The sequence below is a fragment of the Rhinolophus sinicus genome, chromosome X (genome assembly GCF_036562045.2).
Source record: "Rhinolophus sinicus isolate RSC01 chromosome X, ASM3656204v1, whole genome shotgun sequence".
NCBI lineage: Eukaryota > Metazoa > Chordata > Mammalia > Chiroptera > Rhinolophidae > Rhinolophus > Rhinolophus sinicus.
In genome coordinates, this window is record NC_133768.1 from 89,095,697 (window position 1) to 89,114,601 (window position 18,905).

The 18,905-nt window shown below is 39.9% G+C and overlaps 1 protein-coding gene across 1 annotated transcript; it reads left to right on the plus strand.

Annotated features, from left to right (window-relative positions):
* Nucleotides 1-2,039: 2,039 nt before the first annotated feature.
* PRR32 (proline rich 32) lies at nt 2,040-9,177 on the plus strand. Its single transcript, XM_074323316.1, is given in 5 exon segments — nt 2,040-2,192; nt 2,312-2,410; nt 6,957-7,350; nt 7,353-7,859; nt 9,146-9,177. Coding segments are annotated over 5 exon segments (1,185 nt in total).
* The last annotated feature ends 9,728 nt before the right edge of the window (nt 9,178-18,905 follow it).

An 18,905-nucleotide genomic window follows, 5' to 3' on the forward strand; every position in this document is an offset into this window, starting at 1 on the left:
GATGCCATCTGCTCCTCTGCCTGTGTATAGAATATCCATACTTCAAAATACAACTCAAGCGTCACCTCCACATGAAACATTTCACAACTACTTTAACATAAAATTATAGATCCTTCTTCTGAATTTCCATTGTGGTCTTAGTTTACACCATGCAGCTAATGGTCTATGTCTATTATTTTTTATGCATTCTTTGATCCTTTGATAGATGTTGTTTTGTCTCCTCAGAAAGTCTGAATATTCCTTGATGTCACTATGGATTGCAGATTTAACATTTTAAATATGATCCACATTAAACCAAATAGTGAATGCATGCAGTAGGCGTTCAATAAACATTCATTGCATAAAAGCAAACAAGTTACAAGACAAACTCTGAGAAAGTATCCCTAAAGTTATAATACCCATTATGGTTTTGGTAATTCTCAGGTGCCATTGGCTGTGTCACCACGTCCAGCTATTTGGTGCCTACATTACACTTCACTCTAATCTAATGCAATTAAGATATTTTACTAAATAGGCATTTCTAGGTAAAAACAGCCTACAATTGCAATAGTTTGATAGAACAGAATTTCCTGGGGTCTCCTTTCCACTATTCAGAAAAAAAAATCAAGATCTCAAACATAATCTATGTAAATATGAGTTACCAACGATTAGCAGACATTAACCCAAGTTGCATTTTCCCTTTTCATATCGTAAATGTTAAAAGAGCCTTAATGCCCCACCACAATTATATTGCTAATAATAAATTTTCCCTTATATAAGAGAAGGAAATAATACAATGAAGAAAAATAGAAAACAAAGCTGAGGAATCATGAGATTTTTCAATAGTGAACCATGCTAGGCACGTGAACAGATTCCTGTGGGATAAGTGTTGGAAACATGCTGCTTTCATCTTGCAAAGAGATTAAAACACAAACAAAACAAAACAAAGATGAGGGTAAAAGGGATCAAATAAGTGTTAATGGAAGGAGAACTGACTCTGGGAAGTGAACACACAATGTTATATATAGATGATGTATTACAGAATTGTGCACTTGAAACCTATGTAACTTTACTAACCATTGTCACCCCAATAAACCTTAATTAAACAAAACAAAACTCAACAGTGTACAGACAGGGACATGATGCTCTGGCAGGAAGAGGTGGACTTAGAGACCCAAAATGTCATTTCTATCATGAGTTGCATTGCTTCGTAACAGTAACCATTCCTTTGCATTAGCATCTGTGGGGACAGAGTCAGGAGAGCAGTTTCCAGGCTCTCAGCCCTTGTGTGTGTGTGAGTGGGGGGGTTGGGGTGCTGGCTCAGGTAGTGGTTGGCCCTTGGCTGTAGCCAGTTGGACAACTGGCTGCTGATGTAACTGCCATGACTGTGTTGGTTGGTTGGCTGGTTGGTAGGCAGAAAAGCAGACAGTGGTTTGCAGATCATGTGGATCCTACTTCGTGTGATTTGCCCGGCTGCCAGCGAGAATATAGTGGTATGACTCCCCTATCTATGGCTCCATGGGTGTTCATTTTGGCCTCACCATATCCTGCATTCTTATGCGGGGAGCGCGAGCTGAGACCCTGAGTGACAGTCTGCATGACACATGGTGCAGACAACAGGGTTTGGTGTTGGCTGAAACTCTCCATAAGGTAATGGAGCAGTTTATATGTATGAAAGCTCAGTTTTAGAAGTCCCGTGAGGAGCTGAGCTGGGAACTGGAGGTACGGTTGCCCTGGGAGACTCAAGCCTCCAGATGGCACACCACCCTCTTGGCCATAGCAGGCGTAGCCTTCCTTTTGGTAATCTGCTGCTGCTGTAGGCTCCGAGGGTTGTGGACATATTGCACTGAGGCCTCCACCCAATCGGATGGCTGGCATGGCGAGCAGGGTTCTGGCCAGGTAGAAATGGCGTATGACTCTGTAGAGGAGGACATGTGGACCCCACAGAGTCTGTGGTACCCGGTAGGCACTGTTCTCAGAAGTTTGACCCCCGAGGAGTGGTGGGAGGATATGGATGGTGCTTGGCCAGTGTGGAGAGGGCCCTGTAGGTTCTAGCTGAGATGTTGCCAGGGGAAGCGAAGGGTATAGCCGGCCATGTGGGCTGGATGTTCCTCACCGCATTGCATTGTAACATGGAGGACACACTTAATGAAATAGCTCAGGTGCCGGATCAGCAGCCCCTGGGGGAGGCATTAGAAGCTCGGGAACCACAGGTTGGAGGAGGTTCTCACCGCAGTGCATAATAACTCGGAGGAAGCGCTTGCTGGAATAGCCCAGGTGTGGGACCAGGTGTCCCGATAGGAGGTGTTGGAAGCTCGGGTCCACTTGTTAGAGGAGGAACCCCACAGTGCAGACTGAAGCAGAGGTTGATGATGCGAGTGGAGACAATGTAGCTCCCAACCCAGAAGCCTGGCCCATCATGAAGCAAAAGGTAAAACATGAACAACCTTTGGGCCCTGGGGGCATTGCTGCCGGTAACCCAGCTGTGACTGAGTTCACAACCAACACCCCTTACACACCCACTGAGTTGCAGGAGCTGGGGAAGCAGTACAGACAGCGCCCTGGAGAGCCAATCTCAGCTTGGCTACTACATTTATGGGATGAGGGGGCAGATAGCATTCTCTGCTCCCCAGGTGAAATGGAAAAGCTAGCCTCTGTGACAGGGCATCCGTCCCTGCAACAAAGGTTACAGAATTGCCGTAGGTTGGTCCAAGACCAGGGTGACCACACTCTAATGAAATGTCTCACTGCTGCGGTACGCACAGTATGGGGAGAGGCTGGTGAGCTGCCAGACACTGTGAATAAATGGCAATCATATACTGAACTCATTCAAATCATCCGTGAAATGGGTACGAGACATGCTATCTTCAACCCTAATATGCGGGAGCCGGATGACGAGAGTTTTACAACCAGCATGAGAGATCTAGTTTTGGATACTGTTGTCACACAGCAGACTACCCATCTATCCCCTTGTACCTACCTCTAAAGAAAGGAGAGTCTGTGAGACTAATCCTTTCAGGGACTTTACTTCACCTTTGTGCTTACACCTTATGTCTCCCTGTTTGGCCCCAAAGGATGGCTGGTTATCCAATGACGGGTAAGATTCCCTATGGGGGGAACAACCTAAGCCAGGCGCAGCCATGTGGGGACCATCAGGAGAACCCACGGGGTTGATAGAGGTGGGAATAGACCCCGACCTTCCCCCGGCTAAGGAGAGCTTCTGTCTCTGTGGCTATATTCCTTCCCATAACCTGCTTGGGAAGAGATTCAATGATGTAATAACAATTCTCCATCTATTCCTTTCAGTAAGTTTCAGCATAAAGGTTTTGTCCCTTGGGAAGATACATCCTGAGACTTACAGTTCTGCTGCTTGCAGGCAAGGGTGATTAGTTTGAATCAGTTTCCTAGTATAATGTATGAAATTCAAAGACTGTGGAGAAGACAATGTTACTTCCTTGTGTTTACATCAATAAATGTCACAAGTTGGCCCAATTTGTAGCTCTCAGTCTTTGGAAGCTGTGAGACCCTTGGCCCCTAGTGCATAAATCTCTTGACTTTTATTTCATTCTTATCCCTTCACCACCCCTTCTCGTTCTCTCACTGCCTGTGTTGTGCTGGATGTGACAGGATACTGGCCTTGCAAGTGCTTTTGGATCCTTGGTTGCCATTTTTATGCCCTATGTGGGGCGGCAGATCCATGAAGTTACCATTGCCATGGCCACCCTAGGTGATGTTGAAAGCCAGCGGCAAAGAAAGTTAAGACAGTAGGTCCGAGAAGTTAAGACCTGTAAGCCCAAATCAAAAGTAAGGGGGCAATGTCGTGGGCCTCAGAGAGTAACACGCGTGCAGATATGGCATGATGTTGTGGCAGCAGGGGTTGATCAGGAAAAAATAGACTGACAACACAATGCACTCTTGTTAGAACTTAGAAAACAGTTGCGTCCGGAACAGCAATTCTGGCAAAGCCTAAAGGAGAAGTCCTGGAAAGAGAGACCAGTGTCCCTCCAGAACTTCATGCAGCGCTTGAGGCCAACTCCTTTCATCTTGATTAGGAGTGGGGCCAAGTTACCCGATCAGAGGGGATGAGCAGGGACCAGTGGCCCCGCGTGGAACTCTCCATACATTGGTCCCATTCTAATGTGCAGAAGGTTTTGGCCCTATTTGATAATGGTGCAGACCATACTCTTGTTTATGAAAAACCCTGGCTGTGCCCAGGAAGTCTGGCTATGCCCAGAAAGCCTGGTGGTGCCCTGGGAGCTCTGGCTATGCCCTGAAACTAGGTGGACATAGAGGAACATCCCCTGGGACATTACTTGAATTGGACTGGGACCTTTTTTTTTTTCATGAGCTGGGTTCCTGACACAGGGCCCCTCGAGGAAGATGTTTGTCACATAGATTGTGAGGTGAGACCCTGGAGGGGTGGAGTGTGGGGACAGAGCCAGAAGAGCAGTTTCCAGGCTCTCGGTCTCATGTGTGGGGGGTGCTGGCTTGGGTGGTGGTTGGCCATTGGCTATAGCCAGTTGGCCAATTGGCTGCTGATGTAACTGCTGCCACTGTGTTGGTTGGTTGGCTGGTTGGCAGGAAGAAAAGCGGATGGCGAATTGTGGATCATGTGGATCCTACTTTGCGTGTCTCACCTGGCCACCCGTGAGACTATAGTGGTATGACTCCCCTATCTATGGTTCTGAGGGTGTTCCTTTTGGCCTCACCATATCCTGCATTCTTATGTGGTGAGGGGGAGCTGAGACCCTGCGTGACACCCTGCCTGACACATCTTATACTTATCCATTGCACACATACACGAGTGCATACACACACACACTCCACTTATTTATAAATTGAAACACACGCACGCATATATATATATATATATATATATATATATATATATATATATATATATGAAATATAACAGCACATTCTGAAATATAACAGCATATGGGAATAGAGAAAGATATTAAGGTCTTTAAGGTCTAGAATTCACAACACGAATCACAGATAAATTTAAAGAAGTGGACTAATTTTATGGTTTTATCCTAGAGCAAAATTAGTAATCTTGGGTGAGTATATGGCCTTTCTAATTTCAGAGCAATTAATCTGTAGGTCAATGGCAAGAAATAAAATCTGGGGAAGTATTCTTGCTTAAAGGGGAAGAAGGTAATAAAATTTGGGCTGGAATAACAGAAAGTGCCTTATGCAAAAAAGTTATAAGGCAAAATTTGAGCTAATGATTGTATATTTTGATACCTGTTATGCCATTTATTCCCTCCTCCCACTTGCAGATAAATTTCCAGAGCTCTAGTACTATATATATATATATATATATATATATATATATATATATTTATATATATATATTTATATATATATATATATATATATATATATATATATTCCTGTATATTTATATAAATACATACTAATTATATCTGTATATGTAATACACACAGCTAATAAACTAGAAGGTAGGATGAAGGAAAGAACTGAAAATTGAAGGGCTGAAAATAAAAGCCAATATGATTCTTAGATAGATTTTTTATAGTGCTATTTTGTTTTATTTTCACAAGAGAGACTCAGTTTAAAAAAGCAATAGATCTAAGTTAATAATACACATCATCAAACCTGGACATTTAAATTAAAAGATTAGGCTTCGAATGCTGCTCAGTTGTTGTTTTATTTCCAAAATCAAGGAAGAGACTTGACAACTACCTTCCCTAACTAAAACTTCAGAAATAAGTCTTAATAAAGCACCATGTCTTCATAATTCTTCTAAAATGTTCTTGGAATGATTTGTGTTTCAAACAGGCCTGTAAAAGTGTTAATGTACTGAATGGCTTTACCATCTATGTACTGCTATGCAAAAAGGAATCCTACATTTAGCTTTAAAGGAGTGTCACAGGTTTATTACCTCTCCCTTTCTGCTCTTTTTCTCCATCCCTTCTTGAGCAACTGGTCATCTCAGAAAGATAAGCCCAAATCTAGAAAAACAGCAGTTGGTCTCTGGATTCATTCCACTTGCCAAGCTGTTCTTGGGCAGAAGCAGAAGTCATTGCTCCAGACTGATTTGGCCTGTGTGGATGTTCAGTTTATTTTTCTCCATCATCTCACAAAGACTTTCCTGATCAAATTTCTCTATGGCCTACATTGCAAATGTGTGAGTGCAAACTGAATACAACTGTTTAATTTTGAAAGTAAAAGACAATTTGAATCATTTTCTGGTATAATAAGAACAAGGATGAGTGATTTGGTTGAAGGGGGGTGCAAGAAGGGGTACCAGACAAAAACATGAAGGATATAAACGCAAGTACTAAGAATACTGTATTTAAGGATGGCAATTTTTAAATGTATTTTTGAAATAGAAGTTGGAAACCCTTAGTTTAAATACTGGGGTTTAAATAGGAGGAAATTTGTACTCTAGGTTGTGGTAAAGATTGAATGAAAGAAAACATTTAACAAAACTTGGCGTAAATGTTGAATGATGTTTCATTAAGAGAAACAAACCAGATTGTTTAACATAACTAAGTTCGCCTCCCCTTCTGTAGAAAAAAAAAAAAAAAGTTTTCCCACACAAGACATTCCAGAACATGCCTGCCAGAATCTGAATGCTGGGCTTAGTGGATCATAGATCCTACTGGGATGGAAAGAGCTGGTATTTTTTATGGCATGCCTGTACACTGTGACCTTTAAGGAAGCTATCTGGGTCTTCTAGGCTTCTTTGCTGCCTTGAGGAGGTGGGTAAATGGGGAATGGGGTGGAGCCACAGGTCAGCCATGAAGGGAAATCACAGCCTGGTGCCAAAGAAGTCACCTTATAAGAGGCAAGTGGGCTGAAGAAGTCTTTGCTCACTACACATGGGAAGAGATAAGGTTCTCCCTTTCCCATGGTGTATTCCATCAAGTTCAATCAATCATACATTTCAGATATTTTCTGGTTGCTGCGTTTCCATTTTTAGTAACTATTTATATCTATTTTTCAAGCCTTGGAGGGCTTCACCCATAGCAGTAGCTGCAGATGAAAATAGGAACCAGGAGGCATGCCCCAATGCACCCCTCCAGCACCTGAGTTCCACGCTGAAGGATGATGTGGGGTTCTGGGGCCACTCTCCTGTGCTGTTGAGACCTCCCTTCAATGTGCTGACTGATCTGGCAAGAGAGCAACTGGAGCGCCCCTGAGAGAGAACAGGATCCTGCATTCCTGTCTACAGTGCTAGGGCTCTCAAACAACCCGATGGATCACCACTTGTTCTTGAGGAAGAGTCCCTAGTAAAAATGAAAGTAAATATTTCTGAGGGCTTGGCAGGCAGGAGGCAGATGGGACACCATTCTATTAATTTGTCCCAAGAATTCTCTGAAGGCCCTCCTGCACTGATGGTAGGGGTAAAAGCGTCAGTAATGGGGGCACTGAGAGAGGTGGAAATAATGCAAGGTTATATGTGGCTTTGCCACGATGTCAAGGGTTCTTTCCACCCAGGGGCCCACAAGTAAGAGGTCCTCCACATATCCCCACCATTATAACCGGGATAATGATAGAGCTGCTACCAGGAAACATCAGAATGGCCGGTATTGAACGGCTGGCTCATGTTTCTTTCCCACTAAGAGGTCCCTGGCACCCTGTGGAGTACTGGCCAAGGCTTATATACTTGTCTTCCAGTACTTCAGGTTTGCCTTCCTGTGCTACTGCTCATTGCTTCATACCTCCTCGACTTCTGAGTTTCAATCCATTTCTCACTATGCCTATTGCTTTTGCTCCGCCCCCAATATTCAGCCCTCTACTGCCTTCTTACTTTGCCAATTTCCCTTCCTGGGGCATGCCAGCTCCTGAAAGAAAATCTGATGGCAAAAAAGGAAAGGGGAAACAAAACAAAAATGTTGGGGAAAGAGGTGAACATTCTTCCTTCCTCCCTCCCTTCCTTCCTTCCTTCCTTCCTTCCTTCCTTCCTTCCTTCCTTCCTTTCTTTCATTCTTTCTTTCTTTTATATATAATTGAAAACCTCACCCTCTTACATTCTGTTTAGCATTAATGTGCCTCACATACTTTGACATTCAATAAAGATTCTAAAGTTTGAAATATTGTGAATCATTTTTTAAATGATAATCTGGGAGACTAAACCTTAGATTTTGTTTTCTATCCTTAAAGAAATTAAAGCAGTAATATACCAGAGTTTTCTAAGTAGTTTAATTGAATTCCTACCACAGGTTTACAGCTGTGTGACTGTGGAGGGACCATTGTGATCTTTCTAGACTTGGCCAAGTCTAGGATGGCGAATTCCTATCTACCTAAGTTTATGGGGGTTGCTCAGAGCAGGATGGGTGAATTAAAATAAGGTCCATAAAGGTAGATCAAAGCACAGATAATAAAGAAAAATGCACAAACAGTAACAGTAGCCAGATGAGGCTTAGGTGAGAGTAACAGAACCAACATTTCAGAGTCAGAGGAAGAACCAGGCTGAAAAGTCAGGAAAGGAAAGGGGCAGAGGAGATGGGAGATTTGTAGGTCATTGCTTGAAACATAAACTAGTGTTTGCCTCTCAACATTTTACATTTGCTAAATATATGGTATATATAGGGCTGGCTTAAAAAGTCCAGGAACAAGGTGGAACAGCACTGATCCCTTCACCCCTTCTCTGAACAAAGAGCTACTATATACTCAGAACTTTTAAATGCAAATGAAAATATTTCACTCATGTGGAAATATTTTCTACAATACTGCTGTGTTTGTACTCTTCATAATTATACCCCATTAAAATGATGGTTCTGAGAGTATCAAAATTCCCAGATGGGAGCTTTTTCAAATTCAAGTGACAAAGATATGGCCACAGCATGCAGGGTGAAGGGATGGCCATTCTAACTGCTGTATAATTTAATTAAAATAATGACCCTAAAACATATTGTCATTATATATGAACAACCACTAGATTAGAAATGTGTTTAGAGGACAATTCTTCAAATGAGCATTTTTCATGCCCAGAGCTAATGATGTTGGTGATGTAAGTAGTTGGTTAAAGACTGAAGAAACTGGTAGGTCCAAAATGTACCTAGCCCACAAACCATAAATGTGCTTCTAGCACCAATAATGGGTTCTTTGCTGCTCTAGCTAAAAGGACACATGGAACCAGGAACTTTCTTATTCTTCATTTGTTTCATAATAGACTGTTCTAAATTTACAGGTGGTAGTGCAAGGATAAGAGGAGCTTGCTAAAATTCTCCTCACTCTGTATCTCCTGAACCTGGCACAATTCCATCATTTCACTGTGGTGGGTTGAGCAGAAGTATTCAACAAATCATTTGACAGCTGCTCACTATGAGATAGCTTATTCTTACTGTACCAAACACTTATTGAATTTTCAGCCTTCCTATAGTCGTCAAAAACATCTTTTGAGCCAGATGTTAAAAAATATTTTGACAAGGAATCACACCAATGCCAGTGCTGTATCTCTGGAGAGTTGCCAAAAGGTGTGGTAAGTGACAGCAGGATGGGATGCTTTTTCCTTCTTAAAGGAAGTAATTCTGAGAAATGCTCAGAAAGACTTTATTCACAATTATAGCAAACCATGACAAATTCACTGTAACAAGAAAGTGCCACCAACACAATTTGCTCTTTTTCAACCCCCAGTTATCTTTCCTAACACTCTGTGTATGTTATTTTCTGTGTGATTTCTAAACAGTGAACGTCTATAATAAGCAACAAAGAATAACTATTAGCAAATTGAGGCATTGAAGTTTTATTTATACCTCTGTGGTGTAGGATAAATATATTTTCTTTAATTTATGTAGAGCTCTGGATCTATGTAACAGGTTTTAGTGAATCCAAATATCAAATAAGCTTGGGATCCTGCTGTGAAATGCAAGTGCAATGCAAATATTTGCATTCATGGTTTCTATATAGAAATACTGTATTACTTTGTTATCAGAGGTGCCAGCTTCCCCCATGATAGCAAAACATCCATTTTTAAATAGATAATCTGCCTTAAAATGTTTATTTTTAAATTATCCTGGTGCAATACGGGTCAAAATTAATTCTACACCACAAATTCTATTCATCTTGGAGAGTGCTCATAACATAATATAGTCAACACTCTTGAACATGTATGATATTCCTTTCTTGTCTGTGGATTAAGTAACTCCTAAATACAAAAGGAAAAGATAAACATCCACAGACTAGCCCATTTTTTTCATGGGAATAGGAATGGGTGTTTCTTATTATAAGTTATAATCACTATCAAAAGAAGATTCATGTTCTACTGTTTATTATTTATAGTTCTCATATTATTTGTTATAAGACTATAGCATTGGAATTTTAATGTCCTATATATTCTCTAGAAGATAATAAACTGTACAACTTTGACATTTTCCATGTCCCAATGTATGATTCATTAGTCATTTCTATTTTCCACTATTTACAACTTCTGTAGCCTGGTGGGAGAGGTACACATGCAGCCAATCAAACTGCAGAATACTGAAAAGGTTAAAGTTCGAAATTATGACATTGTTAAAGTTTATAGTCTTTCATAAACCAGAATTACATTAAAATTATACCTCATACAACATGGATGGATCTTGAGAGAGTAATGCTGAGCGAAATAAGTCAGACACAAAAAGCAGAGAACCATGTGATTTCACTGATATGTGGTATATAAACCAAAAACAACAAAAGAACAAGACAAACAAATGAGAAACAGAAACTCATAGACACAGATAATAGTTTAGTGGTTGCCAGAGGGTAAGGGGGGTGGGGAGTGGGAGATGAGGGTAAGGGGGATCGAATATATGGTGATGGAAGGAAAACTGACTCTGGGTGATGAACACACAATGGGATTTATAGATGATGTAATACAGAATTGTACACCTGAAATCTATGTAATTTTACTAACAATTGTCACCCCAATAAATTTAATAAAATAAAATTAAAAAAAAAAGATTAAAAAAAATTATACCTCATTCTTCTGAGAATTATAACAAAAACACTAAACAGGACCAAATAATTTATTTCCACTGGAGTCTTAAGGTTGAGATCATAGTGCTATCATCATCTACTATGGAACATGAGGTTTATTGTTTAGCTTTCATTAAATAACTAGGAAGCACATTTTTAATGGAGAAAAACGATATCCTTCCATAATTATTACATCGCACTGCAACAACGGGTTTAGATTATCAAGTGTTACTAAGAGATGTCTGAAACATTCGAAAACAGCGAACAGCTAGGCCTCAGGATCTTGTACTCAGTGGAAGCTGCGTTACATGTTCGACTTCTGAGGTGTGTTCGAAAACCGAATCATTTACTTCTGGCTTTATGACATTTGTAAACCGAACTGTTCGTCAACAGAGACATTCGAAAACTGAGGTACGACTGTATTCTCCTTATAATAATGGAAATGTATAACATTTATCAAATCAAGTCTAAGTTCGAGAAGGCAGATAAATTGTACAATTTATATAATTATACAAATTATATAATTTTCTGAGGTGGAGCTGCTGGTTTTATTAATCACACTTAATCCACAAAACAACTAATCTATTATTTTCCCCAGAGGACATATTTATACTTATTTTAGGTATAAAATACTTATACGTTGTGTTAATCCTTATTGGTTCTCAATGCTATTAGCAATATACTTTACATAAAATGTATTGAAGACAGTGTTTACTGCCTTAACTAAAAAGTAGATTATCCGTAAACATTTTTTTTAAATCGTGTGTTAGTAGTAAGTCACATCCAGAGGTAAGTAGCCCAATATAAATAATGATTTATAGTTTAAGAAAACCTATTAGGTACCCTTACATTTTATATATATATATATATATATATATATATATATATATATATATATATATATACACACACACATACACACATTCTCATATTTACTGACATATGAAGGTTGTCAGTAAAATCATGGATAGTCTCAAATTTAACAGAATGACATGACTTCAAAAAACATCTCTTCAGAGTTTATATAAACTTTTTTTGCTTTAGTTGTAGGTAGTTTCATAAAACAATTGCAATTGATATGCATCCCATGTTGTTTAAGTTTATGATTAGTTAACACTGTTTACCTCATCAGCCAAATTAATCCATGAACATATCACTTCAAAACAGAGCAAAAGCTCATTTCTCCTTTGGCATTTGCTATGATGTGAAGTTATGTAAGGAAAATGTCAATTGCAAGGCCTAAATGTCACCCTCGCTATTTAACTTGAAGTTTTGCATTGTTTTTTTATTATTATTAAAGTTTATTGGGGTGACAATTGTTAGCAAATTTACATAAATTTCACATATGCTATTCTGTAATACATCATCTATATATCACATTGTGTGTTTACCACCCAGAGTCAGTTATCTTTCTATCACTATATATTGGATCCTCTTTACCCTCACCTGCCACCCCTCTCCAACCTTACCCTCTGGTAACCACTAAACTTTTGTCTGTGTCTATGAGTTTGTCTTTTTGTTTGTTTGTTTGTTTTTCTTGTTCTTTTGTTGTTTTCAGTTTTACATACCACATATCAGTGAAATCATATGGTTTTCTACTTTTTCTGTCTGACTTATTTCCTTTAGCATTATAATCTCAAAGTCCATCCATGTTGTTGTAAATGACACTATTTCATCTTTTCTTATGGCAGAATAGTGTTCCATTCTGTATATATACCACAACTTCTTTATCCAATCATCTGTGTAAGGACACTTTGGTTGATTCCATGTCTTGGCCACCGTAAATAAAGCTGCAACAAACATCAGAGCACATATATCTTTAAAGATAAATGTTTTCATGGTTCTTTTTTTGTGTGTGTAGATACTCAAGACAGGTATCATAGCCAGCAGTGGAGGCTATAATGAGTAATGAACCCTTAACTGGAAAACTGGTAAGAGGACCTTCAATTTTGGGTCTTAGGCTCATCTAACCAAAACAAAAAGCAACATACCAGAATATAAAACATGGAATTCATGGGCTTAAAAGATTAAAGTTGATCTTTGTTTTACTGCTAGCAGACTTGACCAGCAAATGTTAGCTGTAGCCAGAAAAATGTCAGAGGCATATAGGTAAATCATGTTTTTGATCGAGGCAGGAACAAAGGTGCTAGAATTATCACAATACTTGGCTCAGTATCTTCCCCGTTTATACTGTTTCCTGTTGAATATGAACAATTTAAAGATAGGAGGTTAAGACAAGGATGGATGACTTAAGCATTTTAAAACTGCATATAATCTAAACCAGACTGCAGTGTATTGAGCTTAGTTGTTTCATATAACTTATTATGATGCTCACACTTTTAAATGACTGTTAAGAGCAGACCCACCAAGAACATGGTTGTACAGTGTATACCCTGCACAAGGGTGTCTAGCCAAAGGGTTTCAAGTGGGGATTGAAATTGTTTGTACAGCAGGTCCTTGAGTAACGTCATTTCACTCAATGTAATATTGTCATAATATTGATGAGATGCTGTAGTAGCTTAATTCTTGATATCAAAATAGCCTATGGTAAATTTGGTTTCATTATACCTTGTTTCATTTAAAGTTACAGAACCTATGGACAACGCTAAGTGAGGACTTCTGTACTCTGCTCCCTAAGCATTGTACCTCAGGAGAGGCAACTTTTTAAAATTTGCCCACCCCAGAATTGGTTGCTTTTTTCTACTTTTTACTATAGAAGCAATAGATAGTAGTTGTGGTTCAGGTTAATAACCAATGGGTTCAAACACCTTCAAATCTATTAAGACTGGAAATTTGTTGAAAATCATGATTTTATTTTAAATAAACCACAGTTTTAACTTTGATAGAATTTAAAAAAATAATCATCATTCAACATGTTCAGCACCCCCCTTGCCCTCTGGCAACCACCAAACCATTGTCTGTGTCTATGAGTTTCTGTTTCTCATTTGTTTGTCTTGTTCTTTTGTTGCTTTTGGTTTATATACCACATATCAGTGAAATCACATGGTGGGGGGTGGGGGGTGGGAGATGAGGGTAAGGGGGATCGAATATATGGTGATGGAAGGAGAACTGACTCTGGGTGATGAACACACAATGGGATTTATAGATGATGTAATACAGAATTGTACACCTGAAATCTATGTAATTTTACTAACAATTGTCACCCCAATAAATTTAATAAAAACAAACAAACAAACAAACAAAAAAACATGTTCAGCAAATGACCAAAGACCACCAGGCTCTCAATAGCAAATTAACTGCTAAAAAACTACTACCATTAGACATGGAAAAAAGGATTCATAAAAGAAAATTAAAAATAAAATTGATAAAAGGCAGTAGCTTTAATGGTATTTCTAGAAAGGAAAAATTCCATGAAGCATCTCCCTTGCACATGTATAAAGTATGTTTTTAGTGGGAATAATGTACATATCAGCTAGAACTCAGGCTAGCATTTCAAATATACTTTGGAAAATTGTTGCTATGACTGATTCTAATAATATATTAAAAGTAATAACACTGAAATTCACAACAACCATCCAATATAACAAACCCCCAAATATAGTTCATTATGAAATATACCCTGTAGGGAGCTGGAGCATTAAGGGTTAAGAAAATGTAACTTCAAGCAGAGTTTGGGAAGATCGCTAAGGAGAACTCCCATAAGCATAAAGAACAAACAGACACCAGCTGCCCTGGGAATGGGAAAATATCAAAAGGTCTAAAGACAGTCAGGGCCAAACTTTGGAAAAAACATAACTAATCTGTACTTGCTGCCTCAGCTGCTCTATGTAACCTTCTTGTTTCTGTTTGTATAAAAGAATGCTGAGAAATAAAGCAGGCGCAGCAGTCTAATTAGAACTGCTCGCCCTCCCGATCCCATGTTTGTCTCTTGTCAATTTTTTTCTCAATCCTCACTCCCCACTTCAGGAACCGTTCGTCTCGTCGGCAGGCTCTGACAATACCCTTTAAAGTATATATTGAATATCAGGTGTAAATATATTAATGATCACTTTCCATGAGCAAAATAATTTTGTCTCCTGAATACATTTAATATGCCACACATTTTCTGTATTTATTTTCTCTTATTTTTTAATTGTGAGATAGCGCTGAGTTCTTTGAATGGAAATTCATCATGCCACTCAACTGTATTTATGTTTCTAGTGAAGAAGCTTATTTAAAAATTTCTTGACTTCCGGAAAAGGGGCGGCGTGGGGTGGGCCTCTGTGGGGCTCCCCTGGAGTTTGCAACGAGTCGAGCGGCAGGGGCTCCACGGGGGACTCCCTGCACGGCGCGCGGGCAACACGAGGGGGCCCGCTGCCGACTGGGGTCACCTGCGAGTGGAGGGAGGAGGAGGGGGAGAGGTGCGCGGGGGCGGGGGCGCGCGGGCGGGGGGCGCGGACCTGGCTCGGTGCGCCGGGCTCGCTGCTTCCCGGAGCTGCCGCGGCTGCGGAGGGGGGGGGGGGCTCGGACTGCTGGGGCTCCGCCGGGGCTGCGCAGGGCTGAGGGGACAGCGTGTGGCACGGCTGAGCCCGGCGCTCGCGGCGGAGGCCTGGGGGGGGGCTGAAGACGGTGGTTTGGGCCCGCACTGCCGAGCAGAGAACGGAGCCTTAGGCACTGAGACTAGCCGCCCCCTCCCTCCCCTCCCAGAGCTCGCCCCGCCCCCACCTGCTCGGTGCTAAAAGCGAAACAGTAGCAGTGTCAGATCAAAACAACAGAAAATTTGCTGTTTTGAGAACTGTGGACTGCAAACACAATTTCACAGCCCAACTAGTTCCAGCAAAGGGGAGAGAGCTGTGGAAGCAGGACGGGCTGTGGTGGTGGTTGCCGCCATTGCTCTGGGCCACCTCTCACAACTCACCCCGCCTCTGACCCCACCTATCTGGGCGGATCCCTGCAGGAGTAAACAGAACTGCTGAAATATACGGGCTCTGAATCAGCAGCTGGAAGAGCTTTGGAACATCAAAAGCTCTCCGCATACCCACCGGGACACTGCGCCCTGTGACCTAGACGAACTATTAACAGAGGAGAAGCCCGTCTCCCAGGGAATCCCCCCATTGTGTGAGAAGTTGGAATAGTGCAGAGAAAACATAGCACTACTGTGTGGGAGAAGGAAAATAAGTTGCAGTTGGAGAAATAATAAAACATTCTACCAACAAGTACTGGCAAACAAAAGAAAGGCAGCTTTCTATCAACCTGTTGCAGAAGCCACTCCTGTAGATGTCTAGGAAGAGAAATAGTAAACCAGTAATCGCCATGAATAACCAAGGCAACAAGATAACTCAGAAAGAAAGTGAAAAATCTCCAGAGAAGGCACTTAAAGATACAGAAATATGTGACTTAAATGACAGAGAATTCAAAATTGCAGTTCTGAAAAAACTCAACGAGATACAAGAAAACACAGATAGGCAGTTAAAGGAACTCAGAAACTCAATCAAAGAACAGCATGAGCATTTTACGAAAGAGATTGAAATCATTAAAAAGAACCAAATAGAATTTCTGGAGATTAAGAACCCAATAGAAGAAATTAAGAATGAAATAACCAGCTTAGGTAGTAGAGTTGACCAGATGGAGGAAAGAATCAGTGACATCGAAGATAGAAACCTGGAAATGACACAGAGAGAAGAAGAAAGAGACTTGAGACTTAAAAGAAATGAAAGAACTCTACAAGAACTTTCTGACTCCATCAGAAAGAGCAATATAAGAATAATGGGCATACCAGAAGGAGAAGAAAGAGAGAAGGCAACAGAGAATATATTCAAACAAATTGTCGATGAGAACTTCCCAAATTTGTGGACAGAACTGGACCCTCGAATCCAAGAAGCAAATAGAACACCTAGTTACCTCAATCCCAACAGGCCTTCTCCAAGGCACATTGTATTGAAGCTGTCAAAAATCAACGACAAAGAAAGAATCCTCAAGGCAGCCAGGGAAAAGAAGACGGTAACTTACAAAGGAAAGCCCATTAGATTATCATCAGATTTTTCAGCAGAAACTCTACAAGCCAGGAGGGAGTGGAACCAAATATTCAAACTATTGAAAGAGAGAAATCATGAGCCAAGAATAATATATCCAGCAAAGATATCCTTTAGATATGAAGGAGGAATAAAGACCTTTCCAGACATACAGAAGCTGAGGGAATTTTCTGATACACGACCTGCACTACAAGAAATACTAAAGGAGGCTATTCGACCACCATCAACAGGGACAATTTGTGGCAACCAAAACTCAAAAAGGGGGAGAGTAAAGGCCTGAACCGAAATATGGGAATGGAGAAAGTAAGCGTGCTGAAGATAATGGAATACTCTAAATATCAAACTTTCTTTTACATAAACTTAAGGGTAACCACTCAAAAACATCCAGAACTGAAATATATACTGAAATAAAAGAAGAAACAGAGGAAACATCATAGAATACCACCACACAGAAATAATAGACAACAACAAAATGGCAAAGAAACAATGGAGACACAGCCTTACCAGAAAACTAAAGATAGAATGACAGGAAATCCTCACATATCAATAATCACCCTAAATGTAAATGGACTGAACTCACCAATAAAAAGGCACAGAGTAGCAGATTGGATCAAAAAACTAAACCCAACCATATGCTGTCTCCAAGAGACACATCTCAGCTACAAGGACAAGCACAGACTCAAAGTGAAAGGGTGGAAATTGACACACCAAGCAAATGGTACCCAGAGAAAATCAGGTGTAGCCATAATGATATCAGATGAAACAGACTTCAAGGTGAAAAAGATAACAAGAGATAAAGATGGACATTTCATAATGGTGAAGGGGACTGTACAACAAGAAGACATAACAGTCATCAATATTTATGCCCCCAATCAGGGAGCACTGAATACACCAAGCAACTACTAACAGAACTAAAGGGAGAAATTGACCAAAACACAATTATACTAGGGGACTTAAATACATCATTGACAGCTATGGATAGATCATCCAAACAGAAAATAAATAACGAAATAGTAGCCCTAAATGACACATTAGATGAAATGGACATAATTGACATTTATAGAGCACTTCATCCTAAAACATCAGACTATACATTCTTTTCTGGTGTACACGGAACATTCTCAAGGATAGACCATATATTGGGACATAAAATCAGTCTCAACAAATTTAAGAAGATTGAAATCATACCATGCATATTCTCTGATCACAAGGCTTTGAAATTGGATATCAACTGTAAGAAAGCGGGGAAAAACACAAATACATGGAGATTAAACAACATACTTTTAAAGAAGGACTGGGTCAAAGAAGAAATTAGAGGAGAGATCAAAAGATACATAGAAACAAATGACAATGAAAATACATCCTACCAAAATTTCTGGGATGCAGCGAAAGCAGTTTTAAGAGGAAATTTATCTCATTACAGGCCTATCTCAAGAAACAAGAAAACTCCCAAATAAATAACCTCATGTTACACCTTAAAGAACTAGAAAAAGAAGAACAAGTAAAACCCAAGGTCAGCAGAAGAAAGGAAATAATAAAAATTAAAGCAGAAATAAATGAAATAGAGAACAAAAAGACAATAGAAAAAATTAATGTGACAAAGAGCTGGTTCTTTGAAAAGATTAACAAAATTGACAAACCCTTGGCTAGACTTACTAAGATAAAAAGAGAGAAGACACTGATTAACAAAATCAGAAACGTAAAAGGGGAAGTTATCACGGACACCACAGAAATACAAAGGATCATCCAAGAATACTATGAAGGACTATATGCCACCAAATTCAACAACCTAGAAGAAATGGACAAGTTCTTAGAAACATATAGCCTTCCAAGGCTGAACCATGAAGAACTGGAAAATCTAAACAGACCGATCACCAGTAAACCCTAAAGACTCCACCAAAAAGCTACTAGAAACAATCAACGAATACAGTAAAGTTGCTGGCTACAAAATCAACGCACAAAAGTCCATTGCCTTCCTATATACTAACAATGAAATCTCAGAAAAAGAAATACAAAAAACAA